The following is a 20,980-nucleotide window of genomic DNA, read 5'->3' on the forward strand; positions in this document are numbered from 1 at the left end:
GGCCAAGACAGCAGCACAAGTTAAAACGAAATCTTCGGAGTCGCTTCATTAGTTGCAAAGGCTTGATCCATTCTTGCTCGAACCATTCTGCTTGACTATAAATAGTCAGCAAGGTATTGCACAGTAACAGACCGTAAGAATCTATGTAGTCCACGTCTCTACTAGCGCGGCTCGCACGCGTTAATACTCGTGAGTGAAAACGGAATTATTGTGTTTTATTTGTTCCAACAATAGAACTTCGGACAGATTAAAGTTGGGCAAGTTGGTTCCACGCTACCAGCGATAAGTACGTTCCAGTTTTAATTTTAAAAACAGCCACGATTCTTCCAAGCTACAATAGGATCGTCGACCTACCAATCTATTGTTATACAATACCTATAGGTATGTATTTGCGGCGAACGCGCGTGGTCTTATATTCACGTATCTGAAAGCACGATGGTGGTTTTGCAATTTTCCAGCTTGTCGATGACTACTCCAAAAAAGGAAATGTTTAAAGAATTAAAGACAATTGATTGATTTTTTATTTCAACCTCAGATCATGAGTGCTGAATCGCAGGAGCTGTGCACTGTATGCGGAATGGCAGCAGAGCACAAGTGCAGCGCTTGCAAAAGCGTTTTTTACTGCAGCAGAGAGCACCAAAAGTCCCATTGGAAGGTTCACGGGAAGAAGTGTATTCCTTATAAGGTATGTAACACCGAACCGACGAATGTCCAAGCGGGCCAAATACCGTATTTTTAACATTCTTATCTCTTATTAGTCATCACAGGTATCGATTCCGTATTTATTCGGATTTCGCCCGAGAAACTAAATGATTGTACGAGCTCGAGTCTGCTCAATTCGTAAATGGATTAGCTTATAGCTGGCTGAATAACAATTTTTCGAATAATCTATACATAAGCAAGGAGCAACACGTTTGTTCGTTTATTACCCACGATTAAATCACTTGTATTTTCTGGGCATGTATACCTAACTTGGATTTAACACAGGACAAATTATGAAGTAATTGTGAATATGTATATGTAATTTCTTAGTGTAATTTAAAAAAACTTTAAATGGCATATTTTCTATTTAAATGTATTGACGAATGAAGATTTATGTCGTGAAAATTAGATCGCGACTAACGAAGTTCTCGGACGACACTACGTGGCCATAAGAAACATCAATGTTGGCGAGGTGGTCTTCCAGGAGAAGAAGGCCCTCGTCGAAGGACCCCCGCTGGAAACGGGGCCAGTCTGCTTAGGATGCTACGCAGTGCTTACTCCAAAATCTGCGGTACCATGCGTCAAGTGTGGCTGGCCGTTATGCGGACTGTGTAGAGATCACGGGCCAGAATGCGAATTCACGGTCAAGTATAAAGACGAAAAGGTACGCAAAGCTCGCCACGTGTGCGTAAGCGGGTTTATTAATAAATGATAAAATAAACCCGACCTATGAGAGATCTGCGATTTGTCGAGGTATTGTTCCAAAAACAAAAAGCATTTCGGGACCTGCCTTTTGGCTACAAGATTTACCAAGATTTTGATAAGAGTAGTAGGTAACACGATGAAGCATTAATTGCACCGTACGTTTGTATGGGAAAATTCGTCCCCCTCGTTAACGTTCGATTGGGATACAGGTATCAATTACGGATTTTGTTTTTCCGCACCCCACCTATCGCTGTATCACAACGATAAGAGCCTTGCACTTGCGCGAAGCAGATCCGGGTCTATATGAGAAATTTTTAAATCTTGAAGACCACGCCGAGGAACAGGAGCGCACCTCTTTATTCACGCCTCGTTTCGTCGCGCAATTCATTAAGAGGTTCTTCAAGATTGACGTTACGGAACAAGAAGTTGCAAAAGTCGTCGGCATTCTGCAGGTAAATCACTGGCGGTAAACAATCACATACGCTCCCGTTTACGGATTTGTGGTATACTTTCAAATGTTTTTCAGGTGAATGGTCATGAAGTGCCATTAACCGAGCCTGCTTATATCGCGGTTTACGATATTTCGTCCATTGTTGAGCACAGCTGCAGAGCAAATTGCTCCAAGAGCTTCACCAGTAACGGTGGCATTGTTGCTCGAGCTGCAATACCCATAAAAAAAGGTGCTTCGTTCCGTTCCATGACTTAGTATCACTTTAAAAAAAAATTTTTTTTCATCATATATTCTCACATTTTTAATCGCTCACATATCCGTCACCTAGGCTTACGTTAAACGTTCACTTTTCATATAATCCATCTTACAGGCGATCATATAACGATATGTTACACCGATCCTCTCTGGGGCGTTGAGAATAGGAGACATCATTTGGCACAGACGAAATTTTTCCAGTGCATGTGCGAACGATGCATCGATCCTACAGAATTTGAAACTATGTACAATGCTATCAAATGCTGGAATGCGTGAGTTCGTACATTATTTTTGAAAAGTTGTTACTTCAATTACTCGAGTGATCATGGCACTTTTGCTATCTTGAAAGTAGTTTTTTTTTTTTTTTTTAACGCACCGTATGAATTTACTTATGCGGCCTATTTGACGTATGGTTGATTTTTACTTTTTTCGAATTAGAATATGTATATCAGAGGCGCGTAAGCAATGAAGAATTATATGGTAAACAGTTGTTAAATGAGAAATTTTTTTCATAAAGTGATTGCAATGGACACGCCCTTCCGAAAACCTTCATTAAATCTGGAAATGAAAGGCCAGATTACACATGCAACGCATGTTCAAGTACTAAGAGTTTTGACGCGGTCGAAGAAATGATGGAGCAAATCGGAATACATTTGTCACAGATGAAGAAAAACGACATGGAACAATGTAGAAAATTTATTCAAGAATACGGCAAATTTCTCCACGAAAATCATTATTATATTACGGACGTTAAATTGGCTTTGGCTCAATTAATTGGCCAGGAAAATCCTGGTTTACCTGGAATCAGTGACGATTTATTGCAAGAAAAAATATCGCTGTGCAAGCACGTCAGTCAGCTTTTAAAAAAGCTTGTTCCCGGTGAGTAACTGGACAATTGTTGCAAGGTATATATATCCTTCGAATTGAAGAAGATTTGACGCTGACTCTATTTACATAACGCTGGGCTCTTGATTGTACAAACAACTGTTTCAAGCAGCTCATTTACATCGCGTTTCAAATATACGTATCTTCGGTCCCATGGCCTTGTTATAGTAGGAAAATAGTAATGAAATGTTTTTAATGACTGTATAATTCAAGATGCAAAAACAATCGGCATTAATAATCATCTATTGGTTGGTTTCAACAGCGGAGAATAGAGTTCTTGGATTAGTCCTCTTTGAACTACACGCTGCAATTGCTGAGTGTGGGCGCAGACTGGACCCTGGAGAGCTACGAGAGGCTCTACTGGTAATACAAATTTTTAAATATACATATCCGTATGAAGCAGTATACAGTACCGATTGTTCATCAATTTGGAAAAATGAAATCGAATACCTTGTACGAAGTAAGGCCATCTGCTGACTTCGCTCTTTTTGCACCATGTTCCTCGGCCACATACATATTTTGAAAATTAATTCATATGCTTGTATTTGTATATTTCTTATAATATTACCAACCTCGTAATGATCGCTGCAGGAATCAAAGCGAATATTAGCCGAATCGTACGAGTTACTAAAGTATGAACCAGAGGCACTTCCAGAGGGGAAAATAGCAGTACAAGCTCATAAGAATCTTCAGGATATAGAAACGATTCTGAAAGTAATGCATCAGAACATCAGTATGCCGCCAATGTAAAAATGATATTCTACAATCGTTAAGTGAATTTGTAATCTTCCTAATTGATTGTCTTGTAATCATGATTGTTTGTACATATCAAAAACTCACGTACCAATACAATTACCTGAGAACATATTTTTCGTCTCGTGAGAAACCTGACTCTTCCATTCTTCTCAAAATCAGTTGTAGTAGTCATAGATCGGCGAGCATCAGGATGTTAATCGGGGTAGGCAGCGATATATTTGTCCATTAATTGTGATAAATCCTCAAGCTTGGGGCTAGACTTCAATACATGTACGTTTTACTTTATTCGTGTGCAATATTACATAGTACTATATTATAGTTATAGTAAACTAAATTACATATTCAGTGAAGGCACATGTCGTCCCGTACTTGCGGGCTACAATCGTTTCAATTAAAGTTTTCAATGCCATGTCCGATTATTCTGCACGTAGAAAAGCAATGTTTTCATACTAATCACAAATTCACGTGTCGCAACAACATTATTCGAGGAGTTCGTCAGTTATAAAACAACAATCTTAGATTTTCTTTTGCAATTCGACAGGCCGAAAATCATTCGCGATAGATCCTCACTTGTTTTAACATCAGTTAATTCTTTGTTGTAACTAAAATGTACGTTAAGTTGAGTTCATTACAAACATCCAACATAACACAGGATATATTACCTTCACATCGAAGATTGTCATCTTATTACATAAACACATTACAAACCCAGTCACTATTTCCGTCGGAATCAATCGAAGTAGTAGCATATTATCTGGCGAAGAATGCATACTTATATTCTTCTCAGCACCCAGCTATTAATACAGAACTGTCTGATAACCATTTATCCATTTACACTAAAATCTTCGTATACAGTGCGCACACGATGACGGCAATAAGTTAATCAGAAATTTGGAAACTGGATTTTGGAACTGATTGGGTAGAATAGTGTGGGTTGGAAATGATTTATGTGACACACAGAATAGATAAGCAAGGTCGTACATACTCAAATTAGTTGACCGTGTTCACTAAATGAACAGTCAAATACTGATTCCGGATGGTATAAGCAAGCATCCCTTTAATCTCCGCAAACTACGTTGTTGGTTCTTAATTCTGTTTCATTTTATTTACAAATATAGTAGGTCTAAACTTTTTTTTCGCCATATTTTATACACCTAGCGTGGAACATCTTTTGGTCACTCCAAGTTCATTAGTGCACACGTTTAATCACGTTTTCAATAATTATACAGTAATAGTTAGGACTGCGGCTCATGTTCGCCCGTCCGTTTTTCTGTATGGTGATGGATAAGATTTAAAATTTTCACATGAATTAACAGAGTGACGTAGACGAGGGTTTCTAAGTTAAAACATTAAACGATATAACATACTAACATTAACTACTAGCGTTAAAATGCACATCTTATTTTACATTATATTTTTTTTATCTTTACGCTAATGCAGTGACCAGGATTTTTGTTTTACACAGTTTAATGCAGATAGAACCTTTCAATATTATACTGTAAGTGAAAACAGAGATGAGAAAATTACACCTCAATCCGAATGAGTGTAATATACAATAGATATTAAACATAGATAGCTATGGTTAAAACGTTGCAGCTAATAAAGAATACTCCAGCAATTAATTTATTATTTAACCTGATAACTGCATTCACTTATAGTTTGTAAGGTTTAAACTTTTAATATGTATTTTTTACTTTTTTTTCGTTTATTTTTATTCTTCACTTCGAAGTCTCGGTTAATGTATTGATAAGCATATTCAAGTCTGTATCATGATTAAAAATATACATATTATCTTATGTAAGTCAGGGAAAAAAGAACCGCCAACAAATTAAAATCAAATCGACCGTCGACGACGTGTAAACTTGAGCGTATCTGATATTCAATACATAATATAATTTCTTTTCCCCTTTTTTTTTGTTTTGTTCTATTCACTCTAACAGATTTACTTTTAACAGATTTTTTTTAAAAACGACTCGGAAACCAACAATACATGAATCACGAACCCTCGCATTATTCTTCTTTATATTTCAGTGTTCTTGTTGGAAGGTTTCCGTAACGTTTCATTGTTCCATGTATATTTTTTTTATTTTTCATTTTATTCATTAATTTTATTTCTTTTTTTTTTTTTGGTTTCATCGTTTCGACAACCTGTATATTAAATTTCGATGCATTAGTGAGTAATCCAATAGTTTTACATTACTGGTACCATACGTTATACTATTGCAATTAGGGGGTTCAATATGCTACAGTTATACAATAATTTCAGTGAGCTATATAAGTTTCAGGACGGGTATTATTTAATATAAACAATATGGTGCCGTCCGGATTGTCTCCGTTTACTCCATTTTGTCTAAATTTTAACTCCACTCGCATTCGTAATATATTTTTACATTACATACTATGCAAATTCTATCAATAGACAAGATGTGAAACATAGTAGCTATTCCTATAATGCTTCCCGTATCGTAACGCTGTGAATTTACTATATACGTAATAATAAACATTTTCCAGGTATTCCTTCTATAAGTAGATGCATAAAAATATTATACACCGCAATATATTATTTGATTGCTAATGATCATAGCACCACTTCTAATTTTAATGCGACCCGCTATACATTTATTCATGGTATGTGATATTCATTTTTATTTACTTATTTTTGCACGTACTGTGACATTACGCGGATACGCAACATAAATACCCGTAATTATAGGCAACTGGGGTACAATTCCACTACTAAAAATCGGAAACTCTATGTGTACCTTGAATTGCCTGTAATTGGGAATCTTTATGGTGCGCATCTACGATATCTCATCATATATTGTTGTTTGTCATCTTTGGAATCGTATTAATTAAAAATTCGAGTAAAACATACCAAATACGCACAAAATTATTATCATAATATGATTGATCATTGAAGGCCTGAGAACTGGACAAAGTGGAACCTACAGTCAAGTATTGTTTGAGCAATCACTTGATCACATTACATACCTATGTAATTTACATTGCCCGTGTTTCAAGACCATATACATGCTTCTAGATGGTAGGTGATTACATGTTTACGTATTAATAGAGATTGCGGTATTACACAAAACTATGACGAAACAAATTAAAGTTGATAGTAAGAGCTATTAATTACCGATTTGCATAGTGACTTTGTAGTTGTCTCGATTTAGAAAATATGCCACGTGAAAGTCAGTGAGGCCAGCTCGTTAAAATGATTTGTTTCTCATCTTTATAGCTCGATGTATCAAACATCACAGCTAACGTTAAATTTTTACACTTGCACATACTATACCATATTTTAGACGGAGTCAATCAATTTTGTTTTTTTCTTCTCTCTATGCAACCACAAGAGAACTGCGGAACAAATGAAATGCCGATTCCTCGAACAGTTACGACAAATATTATAATATAATTCGAATGTGTATCATATTTGCATTGATAGGTGTGTATATACAAACTACGTTAATTATGCGCAGTCTCTTACGCAAACAGTACGTGAATGGTTTGGCATAAACTTTATTCTGCATGTATATCACCAATGGTCATTTAAGTGTTCGAGATAAGAATTTGACAAATACGATCTATAAGTGCATATGATCATCAGAGGGCCGGCCAGGGGGGGGGGGGGGGGATAAGCCCTGAAAACAACTAAAAAATTACAAAAATACCATCAAGTCTTAGATTCAGATCCCACGAAGGCCATCGCGTTGTACCCAGTAACATGATATTAATCTCTCAGCTATTGTATCTACTGTACATATACTTTACTTTGGACTCGAAAATGTTTAAGTGTCATTTTCAAAAAGTTGACTCACGTGCTAAGCGTATGGGCATAAGGTTTGCGTGATCCTGGTAATGGCTGATGAAGACTGTGTGCTACGGGCAAAGTTTTTTGAATCCAGCGCCGTCTTGTCCAAGCTTCAGTTCTTCGTAGGGTGTATTTGTCTCGTGGCTCGCCATTGAACCCATTTGACCAGATGGTACGTTCAACGTTTCTTGTTTCCAGCCAGTACCTCCAGACGTTACCTAATTATGAAAACTAAATGGTGATATAAATTCTATTATAGAACTCGAAAACACGAATGGTAACAAATATGTGTAACTATCCGTTTATCCACAAGTCAAGGCGTCGCTGAAGTGTATAAAAAGATGTCATGGGATGCACCAACACGGGATATTCCAAATATTCCAAAAATTCTCTTATCTACAATTAAATGAACACAAACGGGTTAAGAATTACCGAAGTCGCGATGCCGTTGACCTGTGACTGATCTTGGATATGATCCATGTTCACTTCTCTGAGGTAACTCGGGTTTTCGAATGCGACACCACCTTGCCCTTTAGCATTCAGTCGTTTCGTTCTAACGAACCAAACACCAGCGACGACAATACAGGCCACGAAAACAACAGCCAATATAATTCCGATGACTGTTCCCACGTGAGATCCAGAATCTGCAAGGATGAATTGAAAAGTTAAAACTTCGACGTAGTACGTTATGCAAAAGTCGAAAAATGTCTATGCATCCCACCTCCGAGTGCGGACGTTACGTATTTGTCCCCAGTGATGAACTCCACCTGTTCAGAAAGGGTACTCGTACCCAAGTGATTACCAGCTTTAACCACGCATTCGTATATTACACCTTCTTTTAATCCTGAGATCACTAAGTTCGTCGTTTTCGTATCATTCTTAGTGGTGTTACCCTTTGTTGCTCCCTTGGGGCGCCAAAATACTCTACAATCAAACATGTGTTTCATGTTTCATGTTGTTCTACAATCATGCATGTGTTTCAGCCCAAAACTTTTTACTTTCTCGTCTCTGTTTGATGTACATTACACTGCATATGCTACTTATATACCCATTGTAAACATCTTGTTCTACCTGTACACTTCCACCGTATGTGGATTTTTGACGGGCGGTGTCCAATGAACATTTACGGTATGAGGATCTAGAACGTCTACACTGATTGCTTGTGGTGGACCCGGTAAACGGTCTCGCCCTTCTTGGAAACAGCTCATTATAGGTCTTGTGTAGGACAAAACGCAGAATTTGTTGTTGAGTAGCGGCTCTCCGCGGCACCAGTCCAGGCAGCGTCGAGGCACATCCCACTTTGCACAGCAGGATCTGTGATCGGATCCGTCTGAAGAGAATGCAACCGTTAACAAACACTTATCTCCCATTCGCAACTGTTATGTTAAAGAGGTTCCGCCAGCTTTCGAATGCTCATTTTTCTCATACTGTTGAAGCGGTTACTCACCGGCGGCGCATTTCATGAGCTTGTCAAAGTCGTTGATACACTGCGGCTTGTCGATGACCGCGTCTATGTCTAAATAAAAGCTGCACGCTTCCATGCAACCACTGGTTACGTTCTGTTCGATACAACACTGCGTAACGTTATTAGTCGCGGCAACGTTCCTGATCCGGACACTCACGGGCTGCGTGCCACTTCCGAACGCATTTTCCGCGTGGCAAAAGTAATCGCCCTCGTCCATTTCGGATATCTTATTGATGGTTAATTGCATCACGTACTCAGTCTCCGTCTAAAGATAAGGTAATAATGGATTATGCAGGTCGATTTGAGGAGAAATAATTGCACCCCAGTCGTTACTGTAGCCGCGACTCATTTTCTCCGGGCAAGACGCGTTCGGTAAGAATCATTGATACTCACATCTTTACTTGGCTGAACGTGGATGTTGTACTTCCCACCTTGAATGACGGGAATGCGACCACTCTTATCTCGCCAGAATAGCATCTTGGGTTCTGGATATGCTTCGACTTTGCATTCCAATACCACGGAATCACCCAAAGCGGCCACTGTTATGACGGATGCAGTTACGTGCGGTACATCTGTCAGAAAAATGCGCGTGGTAAGAAATGAGTTTACGGACAGTATTCCTCTATTTTACTTGTTCTTCCCATGCATACTTAGTAGCACTTACGACTGATTGAAATTTTTCTGCTAGCCTGCATGGGTGTACCGTAACCGTTGTCTGCATAACAACTAATTTGATCCATATCTCGTGTTACGTTGTTCACAACAGTAACCATATGCCTCGTCGTTTCTTGATAGACAAGTCGCCCGCTAATGTATAAGCTGATTGTCGGCATTGGCGTACCCATCGCAATGCACAAAATGGTCATACTGCTGCCTTCTACAACGAGGTTGATCGGATGAACAGTCGGTGGCTACATACAGGAATACGAATGTCAATGTTGGTTGCGGCTAGCGAGTGTAACAAAATATCCTTAGAAATTGAATTTTCGTGGGATGTGGTGACGACCTGAATGCGGGAGCATTAGTGGTAAATGATCTCACCTCGACATACGCGGGATATGCCGGATCTGTCCATGCAATGAGCGTCTCGCTAGGTAGGCTGGTACCCTTCTTACCATGGGCGGTTACGAAGACAATGTATTGTGTATTCGGTATCAGATTCTGAATTCTGTGTGATGTGATGGACGTTTGAATGTGCTGGAACTGTTGATCGGCTGTACTTTTGTACAATAACTCGTACGTCAGATTTTCCGAAGGATGTGAGAACTCTGGCGGCTGCCAAGAAATTGTTACCCAGGTTGCACTGTGCCCCGAAACGGCGAGAGAATGCGGCGGTGACGTAACAGCGTGAACACCTTTGTCGTCAATTTCTGCCAAAGATCGGAAAATTATTCACAAGTGAAGGATCACTCAATGAATACTGCACAGCTTGTTCAATGAAGTACACACTGGGAATGCACTACATGACTGCATTCCTCTGCGTCTCGCAGTGTGGGAGATAAGAGTTAAATACAAATGTCGATTTCCTCACCGATACTCGTTACGTTGATCATTAAAATAGAAGTCGGCAAGGAAGTCCCGTGTTTGTTACGAGACACAACAAACATTTGGTATAACTTATGATTTTCTAAGCCGATAATGGCGGCGGATGTTTCGGTAACGTTTATTTGCTGAAATAAATAAATTGTTATTTTCTAATATCAAGTAAAGTACTAAACTTCTTTGACGTTACACTAATTATTCTTTAAAGATTACAACTTACATGATCGAGCTTGCTGACCGTCTCGTGCATCGAGGTATTGTCAACTTTTTGATAGTATACTATGTAATCGGTAACGTTTGATCCGTCGGTTGGCGGTTCCCAATCCAATTTTACTGAACTGTCTGTGATTTCAGTAGCGTGCAGCTCAGAAATGGGACCCGGTAACGTATCGACGCCTGAAATTACACGGAAGTCATGCTTGATTCGAAGTTTATAATTCCGTGTTCCAAATGACGATTGACATTTTTTCATCTATTCACCTTCCTCAAGACACTGAACAATGTTGCCAATAAATGGAATACAACTTGTAGCAGTACTGATGAGGCTATCGACAATGACTCCGCTGCAAAGAGTCATGCATCCCGCAGGGACTCCGCGACGACTGCAACAATCGTTGTGATTTCTACCTCCAGCTGCACATTTCAGTATTTTATGGAAATCGGAATCGCACACAGACGCCAGTGCTCGAATATCGGACATGGAAGCATCGTAGGTGCACAAAGGCATACAAATACTGTTCAGGTTCGTCTCCACGCAACATGATGTGATGTTGTAATAAGAAGCCTCTTCTTCCTTATCGACAAGGACCTACGCGACAGTTGAGAGAGGTCGGATTATTGTCAACGCAAAATGATATAGTTATACAATGATTACCTTGCTCTGAGTTCTGAAGATTATTCTCGCTGACGGGTCGCCGACTCCATGTGTATTTCGTGCCTCTACGTAAACTTCGTAGTCAGTGTCATGGGTTAAATTGGTTAATATTGTAGGACTGTATACATCCAAGTGTTCTTCGTATATAGCTGTAGAATAGTCGTCAGTTAGCTCCCTGTAGTATACGTTGTAGCCTTTGACCGTATCACCGAGCGTTTTCGGAGGTGACCACTGCAGGATTGCAAAGTCTGTGTCGATGTTGGAGATCTGAATACTGGTGGGGGCGGACGGAAGGACACCGTAACCATCCAACAAGCAGTTCTTGTATACCATCATGTAACTCAAGCATCTGAACAATGGTAAATATCGAATAAATCAATCACACCGGATGTTTATCCGTGTATCAAAATCCGATGTAAATAAATGTGTTCAACGCACCTGAAGTGATTGAAATTAATTACAGTCACGTTGCCGCTGCAGAATGGTTGGCAGATGTCCGGTAATCCACGAGCTTTACAACACGGCGTATGATCGATTCCGTCACTCAGACAAGCAAAAGTATCGGGAGCCCACGGAGCACAGATCATTAAGTTATGAATTTCTGCATGGTCGATCGAGGACGGATCGCAGAGCTTCTCGACGCAGCTAAACATCGAAGAGTTTAAATTATTTCAAATCACTATCACTGCGCTCTTGATATTGCTACACTGAAAAAAGAAGGTTCGTTCGAGACCGAAACGACGTTCTGAAATCGATAACCATCCCCGCAATTTGGAAGTTCGCTTCTGAGTCTGTCACCATCAAAGGAAAGAAGGCTAGAGGGTGGTACAAGTGCGGAACAATAAAATCTCGAAGTATTCAAAGAATGTGGCGAGTATTGCTGAGATACAAACCCAGGATCAGTGACCCCCCTGCTGACGCAGCAGCCACGGGTATCCGGGAGACGTGGAGTGTCGACAACGGTGGTAGGCTTCATTCGTCCAGGAGAAAAGGTGAGCGTTCTGACCGCGTAGCTGGGAAGACTGCTTCCGTGAATATTTAGGGAGACGACGCGAACCTCATACATGGTAAATGGTTTCAGGTCAGTAACCACAGTCGACAGTACGTTTCCACGGACCTTGACCAGCATCGTCACGTTTTCTAAAATGCATGACCTCACTTTATCAGTTCAAAGTTGAAGGGAGGCCGAAGAGAATACCTTCAAAGTTATAACGTGAAGAGAGCGATACGCTCAAAGAATAAGGATTCGAATTACATCGGCACTCAGCTATGTCTCGCTCGTAACGAGAAAGCGTATAATAAACATTATATTATTCGCGGTAGAGATATTACACTGTATTATCAGCTCTATAGAAAACGACAGGTCATTGGCGTGACCTAGGTAAGCCGGTATAAAAGCTTGGGTGCGGAATATCGAGTGAAAAAACTGGCTGACAAGGAGATTGCTTTCATTGGTTTTGTCATCTCCGTAGATTCAACGGCGCTGAAGAATTCTCAGGACAGGACTCAGATCTTCGACGTTAGGAGTTGCGATTATTATTTGCGCCAGATAAAAGAAGGAAAAAAATTCTTTCAAAGCAAGCCGGAGTTATTGATTGGCCTCTTCTTTGTCCTCGTGGATCGTGTGGCCGTTACGAAATATCTCATAAACAGGAAATTGAACGTTTTCAATCGCGGCTTCTTTATCCTCGACTCGCGAAGGTGCAGGCAATTGCCCCGGTTCCGCGTTAATTGCGACAAGTAATTTAACCCTGAAGCATTCAAAAGCTCGATTTATTCCCCAGTCAGGGATTGCCGTTTTCGTATACTGGCTGATGATTGCTCGGTGAGTAAAAGTTTGCGAAAGAAACATACCCGTCGGCAGAGTTCCGGTCGAATCGATGTCACTGGGATGTTCGTCAAAGTGTCGAAGAGCCGTGACGTTGACGAGATATTCGGTGACCGATTCCCTGTTTGCATCTGGCGGTGACCAAGTTACCCGCAATGACTTGTCAGTGAGCGATTCCACGTTAAGAAGCGTCGGTGGAGACGGTAGTAATTCTGCAAAGTGAAATACGACCATGCAAACAATGTTTTACCGGGATTCCACATCCGTCTTGGAACCTGTAATGGCGTTGCTTCTATTAAACACTTCAGCTGGTGGCTTACTTATTCCTTCAACGATACAGGCGAGTGTTTTTTCGGTGTAGGCTGAACAGGAGAAGTGCGTTTTAACATTTTCCGTGATGACCGTGTAGTCGCCACGACAGACGTCCTGGCAGATGTCGGGCACCGATTCCTGGATGCAGCATGGCACGTGGTTGCGTCCGTCTGAAGGTATAAAATACCGTATTATTTTTATCGAGACGTATACATACATGCATTTGTACGACGTACCTACCGACAATGAATTTTGAAAAAGGATTGTACGGCCGTATAAGGAAAAGTGAAGCGAAAGGAAAACGCAAATGACTCCAAAGGTGAAAGAAATACCTATCTACGAAACATGTATCGGACTAAAAGAGGATCGGCTGAGTATTTTATGAGTTGAAGCATCTAGCTTGGCGTCGATTTTCATACAGAAAGTAACGCGAGCATAAAAGAGGGCTGTGAAAGTGCGATAGGGGAGATGGGATGCGGTGTCTACGTGAATTCGACGCGCCGCATCGTCAATCTGACAGAAAGCGATACGTATGTACGATCCTTTGGGTTCACGATCAGTGACGATGTAGGTACCGACCAAGCAGTCACAGTTTTTTTCCTGTAAACCTGACATGGGTATGCGTATACCCATCCAGTTCACTTGTATTTTTGATTTTACATGGGGTATCTTTCGAAGAAACGAAACGACTCGTCCGATTCATTACTCAGCTAGCTTCAAAAAAGGAGCACCATGCCATCGCACGAGGCCGGAATAAAGAGGCTCCGAGACTTAGAAGAAGTACCTTATTGTAAGTACGAATCAGTCTGTAGGTACCTACTGGAAAATAGGTCAGAGGTCAACGTGGAAGAGCGAATCCTGGTGGACTTACCTGCCATGCATTTTACGATGGATGGAAAGTCGGCCTCGCAATTTTCCGGGTCTTGGCCGGTGTTGCCTTCCAGGATACTCTGAATACTGCAAAAGCCAAGACAACTAGCGTTGACGTTTTCGCTCTGACAGCATGTCGTGTAGTTGTGACTTTTTGCGTAAACCTCCTTCTGCGTCGAGTACAGGGTCACATCCGTTGCGTTTTCCGGTGGTAAAAGCGCCCTGGAGAGCACTAAGAAAGGAAAAAGAACTTTTTTGTCAGGGGGCTCCGTGATTCGGCAAACGATTACACTCGTCTCTTAGCTGGCTAACCACGGCTTGGATTCTCGACTGGACGTCTTTTTTGGGGAAATGTTATACACCACTCCACGACCACGCACTTCGGTAAACTCTAATGACTTTTTTTGGTTTATGGCAGAACGAAAGTTCTTCCAGGCCTGGAACACAATGAGCAAACAGCAACCAGCAGTCGCTCCGGGAACTTGGATACATACCTATATATATATATTACTTTAATAGTTCTTGGACAGTTGGACAGCGAAAGAAACGAAAAAGCAAAGAAAGTCGTCTTTGTCAAGAAACGGATGAAAGAAATGTTTCTTTCTTGGTAATCAAATAAACCCTGTGGCAAACTAATCTCGCGATAAATTTTTTTATTTTATTTATTTTTTTTTAGAAAAAATTGCAGATAAAATCTCATAACTGGTTTCTCATCAGATATGCAATTGGAATTTAAGTCCACTGTAATTTTATGAAACATTCTGTTTCAAATTTGCATCAAACTCTTTTTCAACCGTTCTGCTCAAGGTTGTGAAAAATTCTGTGGGCTGCTTTCACCGAGTGTACATAATCTATGTATGAAAACGTAACCGCCTTCTAGCTTCAATCATCCCATGAGAGGAGCTACCCACTTACCGCTCAGTTTATGGAAGGAGCGCAATACGGGATCCGAGTTGACCTCGCAAACATAGAGACCAGAGTCAGCAGGCCTGGCGTTCTTGATAGCTAGCACCCACACATCACCTCCTGGAAAATTAATAGTTACAAATCATGAAACTCTGAGTCTATTAATGAATTTCCCAACTTACTGAGCCCTTTGAGGTGGTAACGTTCTAGTTTCTGTCGAACGGTTAAGCGTACGTAATAATCATAAGTGCGCGTGCAAAGGGTTTTCATTCTAGAGTTACCGAGAGGATTAATATGTCAGGTCTCTCCAGGAAGTCAGAAACGCACGGAAGGAAAGCTGGTAAAAGAAATGCTACTTCCATCCACTTGGAAATAAATTGCACTTCTTGATAGCTCCCCCCCCCCCCCGTATAATAGAAAAGAAAACATTAAACACTACGATTGTTATGAGCTTTCAAATAGCGCAATCCAGGAATTCAACGCTCCATTTCTTCTTCGAGAGGTTGAGTTTATATGACAAGCTGTATCCCAACTGCCCGCCACCTTGCACTTAATTTTTAAAATATCAAAAAATTTATACGTTTACTTCCGAGGAATGAATTATGCGTTCCCAGATTTCGGTGCAACCAATCCTTGCAGCAACTCCCATCCAGTACTTCCAGCATAACCAAAATTCACGCTTGTTTATTTATTTTTTATAACGTTTATGTTGGGGGTCAGTTATTCAGACATCTAAATTACGGCAATGGTAGGGCGTTGGATTTGGGGGCGACGACGATTTGACAAGCGGCATTGTGTAACGCGAATTAAAAAAGAAGAACCAGCGTGTTTAGCAGAAGTGGTCTAGAGTTTAGCCAAGTTACACCCAACTTGAGATTAAACTGTTGGCGAGGGTGTCGTCATGCTATAGAGTACATACTTACACCTCCGTTCCCTGGTCATTGTTTGGGTGAAATGCTTTAACGACACTTTAATTCATCATCGTGCAAGTAATTAATTCGTTCGGGAAACTTTCGCGGAGTAGTCCACCACCTGTTAGTATCAACAAAACTTTCGACCAAAACCCTAAAGTTAGACTTTCCTGGTATATAAATGCTACAAGGGGGTGAACAGGCGAACTGAACGGGTGTAGCTTTTGTTTTGCTCTTTAAAACTTTGATCCTTTTTTCCACTCTCCGTCTCTCTCTCTTTCGCTTTCGACGTTAATACCCGAGAGCTTTAGTTTAAACCGCAGTATCGATCGATCTTCCCTGTTCTTCTTATATGGGCTTCTGAACGTTGAGCGCAGATGTTGAACGAAAGAAAATCCCACGTACTGCTGATTTATTGAATTTATTTACCAAACTTTAAGCCGCTTCTGAGCTTCATTATGCAGAACAATAAAAAAAAAAAAAAACTCTATAAGACGAGTCAGCGTTGCAGACATCGATACTCGGGTATTCGGGTATATCGGCTTTTGTTCACGAGTCAGCCTTCGTTAGCAACGACTTAGCGTTGCTCTGAACAGCTCCTGGACCATCTCAGGGTGAATCCCGTGGCAGGAGATGAAAATTCCTCGAATCGAGAAGCTTGATTTCTTTCTTTTGTCGATTGCCGGTAGCGTAGAAGCGGCAATCGCAGACTTTGAAGTCAGACATACAAGTCTACGGAATTTACAGGCAATCGGACGATTCGCATTACATGAAAGGAAATTAGTGCTATGGATGATACGGGTAAGCTGAGGAGGAGAGAAACATTTTTTGAAAAATTCGTTCGTACATACAAACGTCAACGGTTCTGGAAAGGTTGATGGATGGGAGTTGCAAGGACGTGACGTTGCGCCACCCAGACGAGAAAAGCTTGCTAATCAAATTTTACCACGATCCAGGGGGAACCGGTAGACGCTTCGCTGATTGGATCTACGCTTGTATGGCAGGGGCGTGCTGATCGACAATTTTAACATAGTCTAGTTCAACCTGGCACAAGCCCGACCCAAATTATCCCAGCAGTATCGACCCTGATTGAATCGCGATGCAAAGATAGATGTTTGCTGACTGGTTCGACGTTTCGTTCTATGCGAGTTCCAGAAGAATACGTAAAAGGTTGTTGATAATTCAGAAGCTCGGTCCGAGTGGAACACGTGAATACCAGAAATTTCCTATCGCGACATGGCTTTCAAATGTAATATGCAGAACACTTTGTGAGCTGTCGATTGCTAGCAGAGTTTGCTGGAACTGACCAAACAATATTCATACTAACGTCCCGATCTGTTTGTGCGGGCATACAATGCCTAAACTTCCATTATTGTTCGTACGTTGGATCAGTAGCTTGCTGAAACGGAGGTAGGTATAGCTGAACGGACGCCAGTTCAAGGCATTAATGTGACGGCAAATAAACAGTCTCGCAGTATTGCAAGGATTGCTTTGTCAACCTCAGTTATTCACGAGCGATCGATGGCATACATTACGTGCAGGTACCGTAGCACTGAGAAGCCTGGACGATACGAGAGGAAAATCTGCAGTTTACGTCGTCGATTCAGTCTGATACCGTGAATCTGTGCAGTTGTTATGAAACCACGCTGAGCAACGGTACGTGACAAATTTGTTCGTTGAACCAAGCCAATGGAAACTCAAGCGCCAGGTGTAAGTTTTGACGCGGTTTTGTTTTTCTAGAACGGAGGAGCCGGTGTTCGAGAAAGGCACTCAAGGACTCAGAAATATCGAGGGCGCCCTCTGAGTCTCGCACATATACGAAGGACCGATAAAAGTTGAAGGCACAACAGTTGTCGATAAACTTTGCAACAAAATTTTCGTAACGAGTGTCTTCTTCCCCAATAACAACGTTATAGATCTTGAATTTCAAGAAACAGATTTTTATAAAATTATCGATCAATAAACTCGAAGCTCATTACTGTTCAGCCAGCTTCAACAACTGACGCAGAGCCTCAGGTGTTTCCAGATACTACTGAGCCACTTATAAACAGCTTTCGAGTTAAGTACTGGACAGCTTTATTCTCGAGCTATAAAACTGAACCGACCATTACAGAATAGGTACGCTAACAGCAGCGAGAAGGGACGGTTGATATATATATATACATATATATAACATGCGTGTAACCTCGACAGGCTGATTTATCAGTTCGTTGTAGAAAGAAGAGAAAATTCTGGCTCTGTTATAACGAATCGAATTGAAGTACCGACCTCGTCTGCGATACAATATGTTTGAAATAATTATCGATTGCCAATCCTGTCCAATTGCCCGTCTCTTGTTGAGTAAACTAGGGTGAAATACCGCAGCTGCATAATCCATGCATGCACGCGTATTCGGTCGTCTACATGCGCGTCTATATAACCTTGTACAAAGGATAGGGTGCAGCCAGTCTTTTGAATAGACACCATTAGCCATGCAGCGTGTAGTTTTCAATTTCCTCCCTACTGACAACGAGTATAGAATGTGACGCGAAGTGTCGCGTATGCATGCCATCAAATTCCGTATCAGATGTTACTCGCTTTGAAAGCGATAGTTACACGGGTATAAAAAGATAGATAGATAGATAGATAGAGAGAGCGGGAAACTATAGTGGGTACAAATAACGATTCGCAGACGGCGGAATTCGTATTCGCGACAAGGAGGGTTGTAAATTATTGTAACGCTAGAAAGATCCTGCCGCGAGGGAGGAGTAGAAAATTCCAACACCTATAGAGCAGAGGACTGTAGGGCTTCAAAGGGTTAGTGGTTAGCAATTTTTCAAATTCCCCACGGACCCGAGGACGGTGAACTGACTAATTAATGCACGTTCGAGCGACGGTTAAAGTAGACCGAAAAGGAGATTTAAAAGTACTTACCGGTTGGGATTTCGGTCTCGCCTGAAGTAGCTGAAACAAAAACAGGTCGTTAGAATTGACCCGTGAGAAATTCTCCGCCCAACTAATGAATGAATGCCTTTTGGACTGCCCGTTTCTCGCACCGAGGCTTCTGGTTCGAATGACTTTAGTCTACCGTTCGTAATTGTGAAGAACTTTTCCATGATTAATCGCACAGTTTCAATGCCCCCGCATACCTAAAACTCTGGCGCGAATTAAACGGTGCTATGATTTTTGCGCAATACGTTATCCTGCAAGAATTTCAGACCTGAAATTCGGAATTCCCGAGTTTTCCCGACATTCCGCATTCTGACAAGAAAACGACTACTTTATCCTTTAGTTTCTTACTTCTATCCGGCGATTTACGAATTGTCAATTGACTTGACAAATCTTTAGGTCAACTACCTACATAAGCTTTAAATCAATTGCCTGATGACTGGTAGATCACGACTCAAGCTACGATATATCTTGAAAAAATGTTGGTGTACAATGGATGCAATCGGGATATGTATGACAAATTGCGACGAATGTTGGGAAAATAATTTAAAACCATGGTAAAAGTTATGTACTACATCTGACGAGCATTTTGCATGCTTTCGGGCAATTGGTTGAATTGACGTGAATTACGTGAAGCGCGGTAGTTCCGATAGTTCGAAAGTATCCTTGAGGTACATCTTGTTTGTCGAATTCCCATGAGAGCTCGGTGAGTATAAGAGGAATAGAAAGGCGAAGGAATGATGAAGCGAAATATTGCATAGCAGGAAGGAATACGGAAGAGATATTTACGAATTTCAAATTGCGGGACGCTGCCAAGTTATTTCGCGGTTCGATTATCGGTCAAGAATTTGAAATTTTCTCTCGATCATGCAGGCCGGATCAGCGAGCCTTTCCCGACTCGGGAGCTTGGGATTTGAATTCTTACGATTCAAGGGAATAGTAGGACAATGGAGAAGGGAGAAGCAGAAAAATGAATGAATAAATAAGCGTTGGGGGCATTACAGAATCTATGAAATATGACAACACGGTGCGTGAGGAGAACGCGAAAAGACATCGCTGTGGGTCGTTATACGTTAACAACAAGTCGAACTAAGCCATCCGGAAAATTGCGGCGACTTTGCTGGAGTCGTTATGAGTGACTGACAGCCGCTGATCCGACTGGCATAAAGCACCTAGGATACGGAGGTGGAAAGTCAGCGGAAATCACCGAGGAAAGTGGCGGGAGCAACGAGATGCGGAAAGCAACACTCTTATACGGTATTCCACACCTCCACCCGCAGATATCGAGGCTTTTGCGGTCAGATTAACTCGGATTTTTCCCCCAAGAAGTTCTCCGTCGACGTAGCGGCGTGACCTTACCGACAAATCCTTGCGGATTCTGGAATAGAATTTTCCCCGCATCACTGTCGCACGCGTACCATGCAGAGACGTTTCTGCTACTCGCTGCATAAAATTTCTCCTCGTTATCCTGCATAGTGGAAAAACTTAAATTCCGAACCTCAGCATATCGACCTACCGAAAAGAAAACTGTATCCGTAATTTATCAGGTACATGGAAACTTTATTTTCTATTACGAGAATTGCCGCGATTCCTTTCTACGAGGCTGCGACCATCGAAGCTCGGGATTTTCCGCTTCCTGCTACTCCGGAGAGCTGCAACCGTTGGAGCGCTCACCCACGCGAGTGGTAATAGAGGTGAAATCGGCATTGAATCTCTCCAATGACCAGGAGTTTCCATTACGGACCTTGCTGCACAATTCCCGTCAGATCTAGCCTG

At 41.3% G+C, this 20,980-nt stretch overlaps 2 protein-coding genes across 7 annotated transcripts in view; one reads left to right on the top strand and one right to left on the bottom strand.

The window, feature by feature from the left end:
* The first annotated feature begins 111 nt into the window (after positions 1-111).
* Positions 112-5,699, top strand: LOC124178153 (SET domain-containing protein SmydA-8-like). The gene is made up of 9 exons (XM_046561330.1): positions 112-381; positions 536-685; positions 1,112-1,366; positions 1,617-1,859; positions 1,934-2,087; positions 2,229-2,385; positions 2,631-2,992; positions 3,261-3,361; positions 3,590-5,699. Exons 2-9 carry the CDS (start codon positions 539-541, stop codon positions 3,746-3,748), a joined length of 1,578 nt encoding a protein of 525 aa, XP_046417286.1. The 5' UTR covers positions 112-381; positions 536-538; the 3' UTR covers positions 3,749-5,699.
* Positions 5,700-5,806: 107 nt separating this feature from the next.
* The window catches only part of LOC124178027 (Ig-like and fibronectin type-III domain-containing protein 1), a 168,230-nt gene continuing 153,056 nt past the window's right edge, over positions 5,807-20,980 (bottom strand). For 4 of the 6 annotated variants that reach the window (XM_046561107.1, XM_046561126.1, XM_046561100.1 and 1 more), the window contains 19 exons: positions 19,190-19,219; positions 15,375-15,485; positions 14,461-14,691; positions 13,598-13,759; positions 13,304-13,489; positions 12,343-12,589; positions 11,888-12,094; positions 11,450-11,798; positions 11,056-11,383; positions 10,796-10,971; positions 10,565-10,703; positions 10,075-10,403; positions 9,698-9,944; positions 9,427-9,605; positions 9,016-9,298; positions 8,640-8,898; positions 8,290-8,492; positions 8,001-8,212; positions 5,807-7,786 (listed from right to left, as the gene is read on the bottom strand). In XM_046561107.1, coding sequence (XP_046417063.1) covers positions 7,637-7,786; positions 8,001-8,212; positions 8,290-8,492; positions 8,640-8,898; positions 9,016-9,298; positions 9,427-9,605; positions 9,698-9,944; positions 10,075-10,403; positions 10,565-10,703; positions 10,796-10,971; positions 11,056-11,383; positions 11,450-11,798; positions 11,888-12,094; positions 12,343-12,589; positions 13,304-13,489; positions 13,598-13,759; positions 14,461-14,691; positions 15,375-15,485; positions 19,190-19,219 — 4,028 coding nt within the window. In that variant the 3' untranslated portion in view covers positions 5,807-7,636. Of the gene's footprint in view, positions 7,800-8,000; positions 8,213-8,289; positions 8,493-8,639; positions 8,899-9,015; positions 9,299-9,426; positions 9,606-9,697; positions 9,945-10,074; positions 10,404-10,564; positions 10,704-10,795; positions 10,972-11,055; positions 11,384-11,449; positions 11,799-11,887; positions 12,095-12,342; positions 12,590-13,303; positions 13,490-13,597; positions 13,760-14,460; positions 14,692-15,374; positions 15,486-19,189; positions 19,220-20,980 lie in introns of all 6 variants that reach the window. The other 2 variants (XM_046561142.1, XM_046561135.1) reach the window with 2 other exon arrangements.

This window comes from Neodiprion fabricii, chromosome 1 (genome assembly GCF_021155785.1).
Source record: "Neodiprion fabricii isolate iyNeoFabr1 chromosome 1, iyNeoFabr1.1, whole genome shotgun sequence".
Lineage (NCBI taxonomy): Eukaryota > Metazoa > Arthropoda > Insecta > Hymenoptera > Diprionidae > Neodiprion > Neodiprion fabricii.

Bases quoted from the DNA above. Each gene is read 5' to 3' on its own strand.
- LOC124178153 (XM_046561330.1), top strand. From the start codon at position 539: ATGAGTGCTGAATCGCAGGAGCTGTGCACTGTATGCGGAATGGCAGCA. The intron at 2,386-2,630 runs GTGAGTTCGTAC...TTTTTCATAAAG, and splicing joins GCTATCAAATGCTGGAATGC to TGATTGCAATGGACACGCCC. The intron at 2,993-3,260 runs GTGAGTAACTGG...TGGTTTCAACAG, and splicing joins TTTAAAAAAGCTTGTTCCCG to CGGAGAATAGAGTTCTTGGA.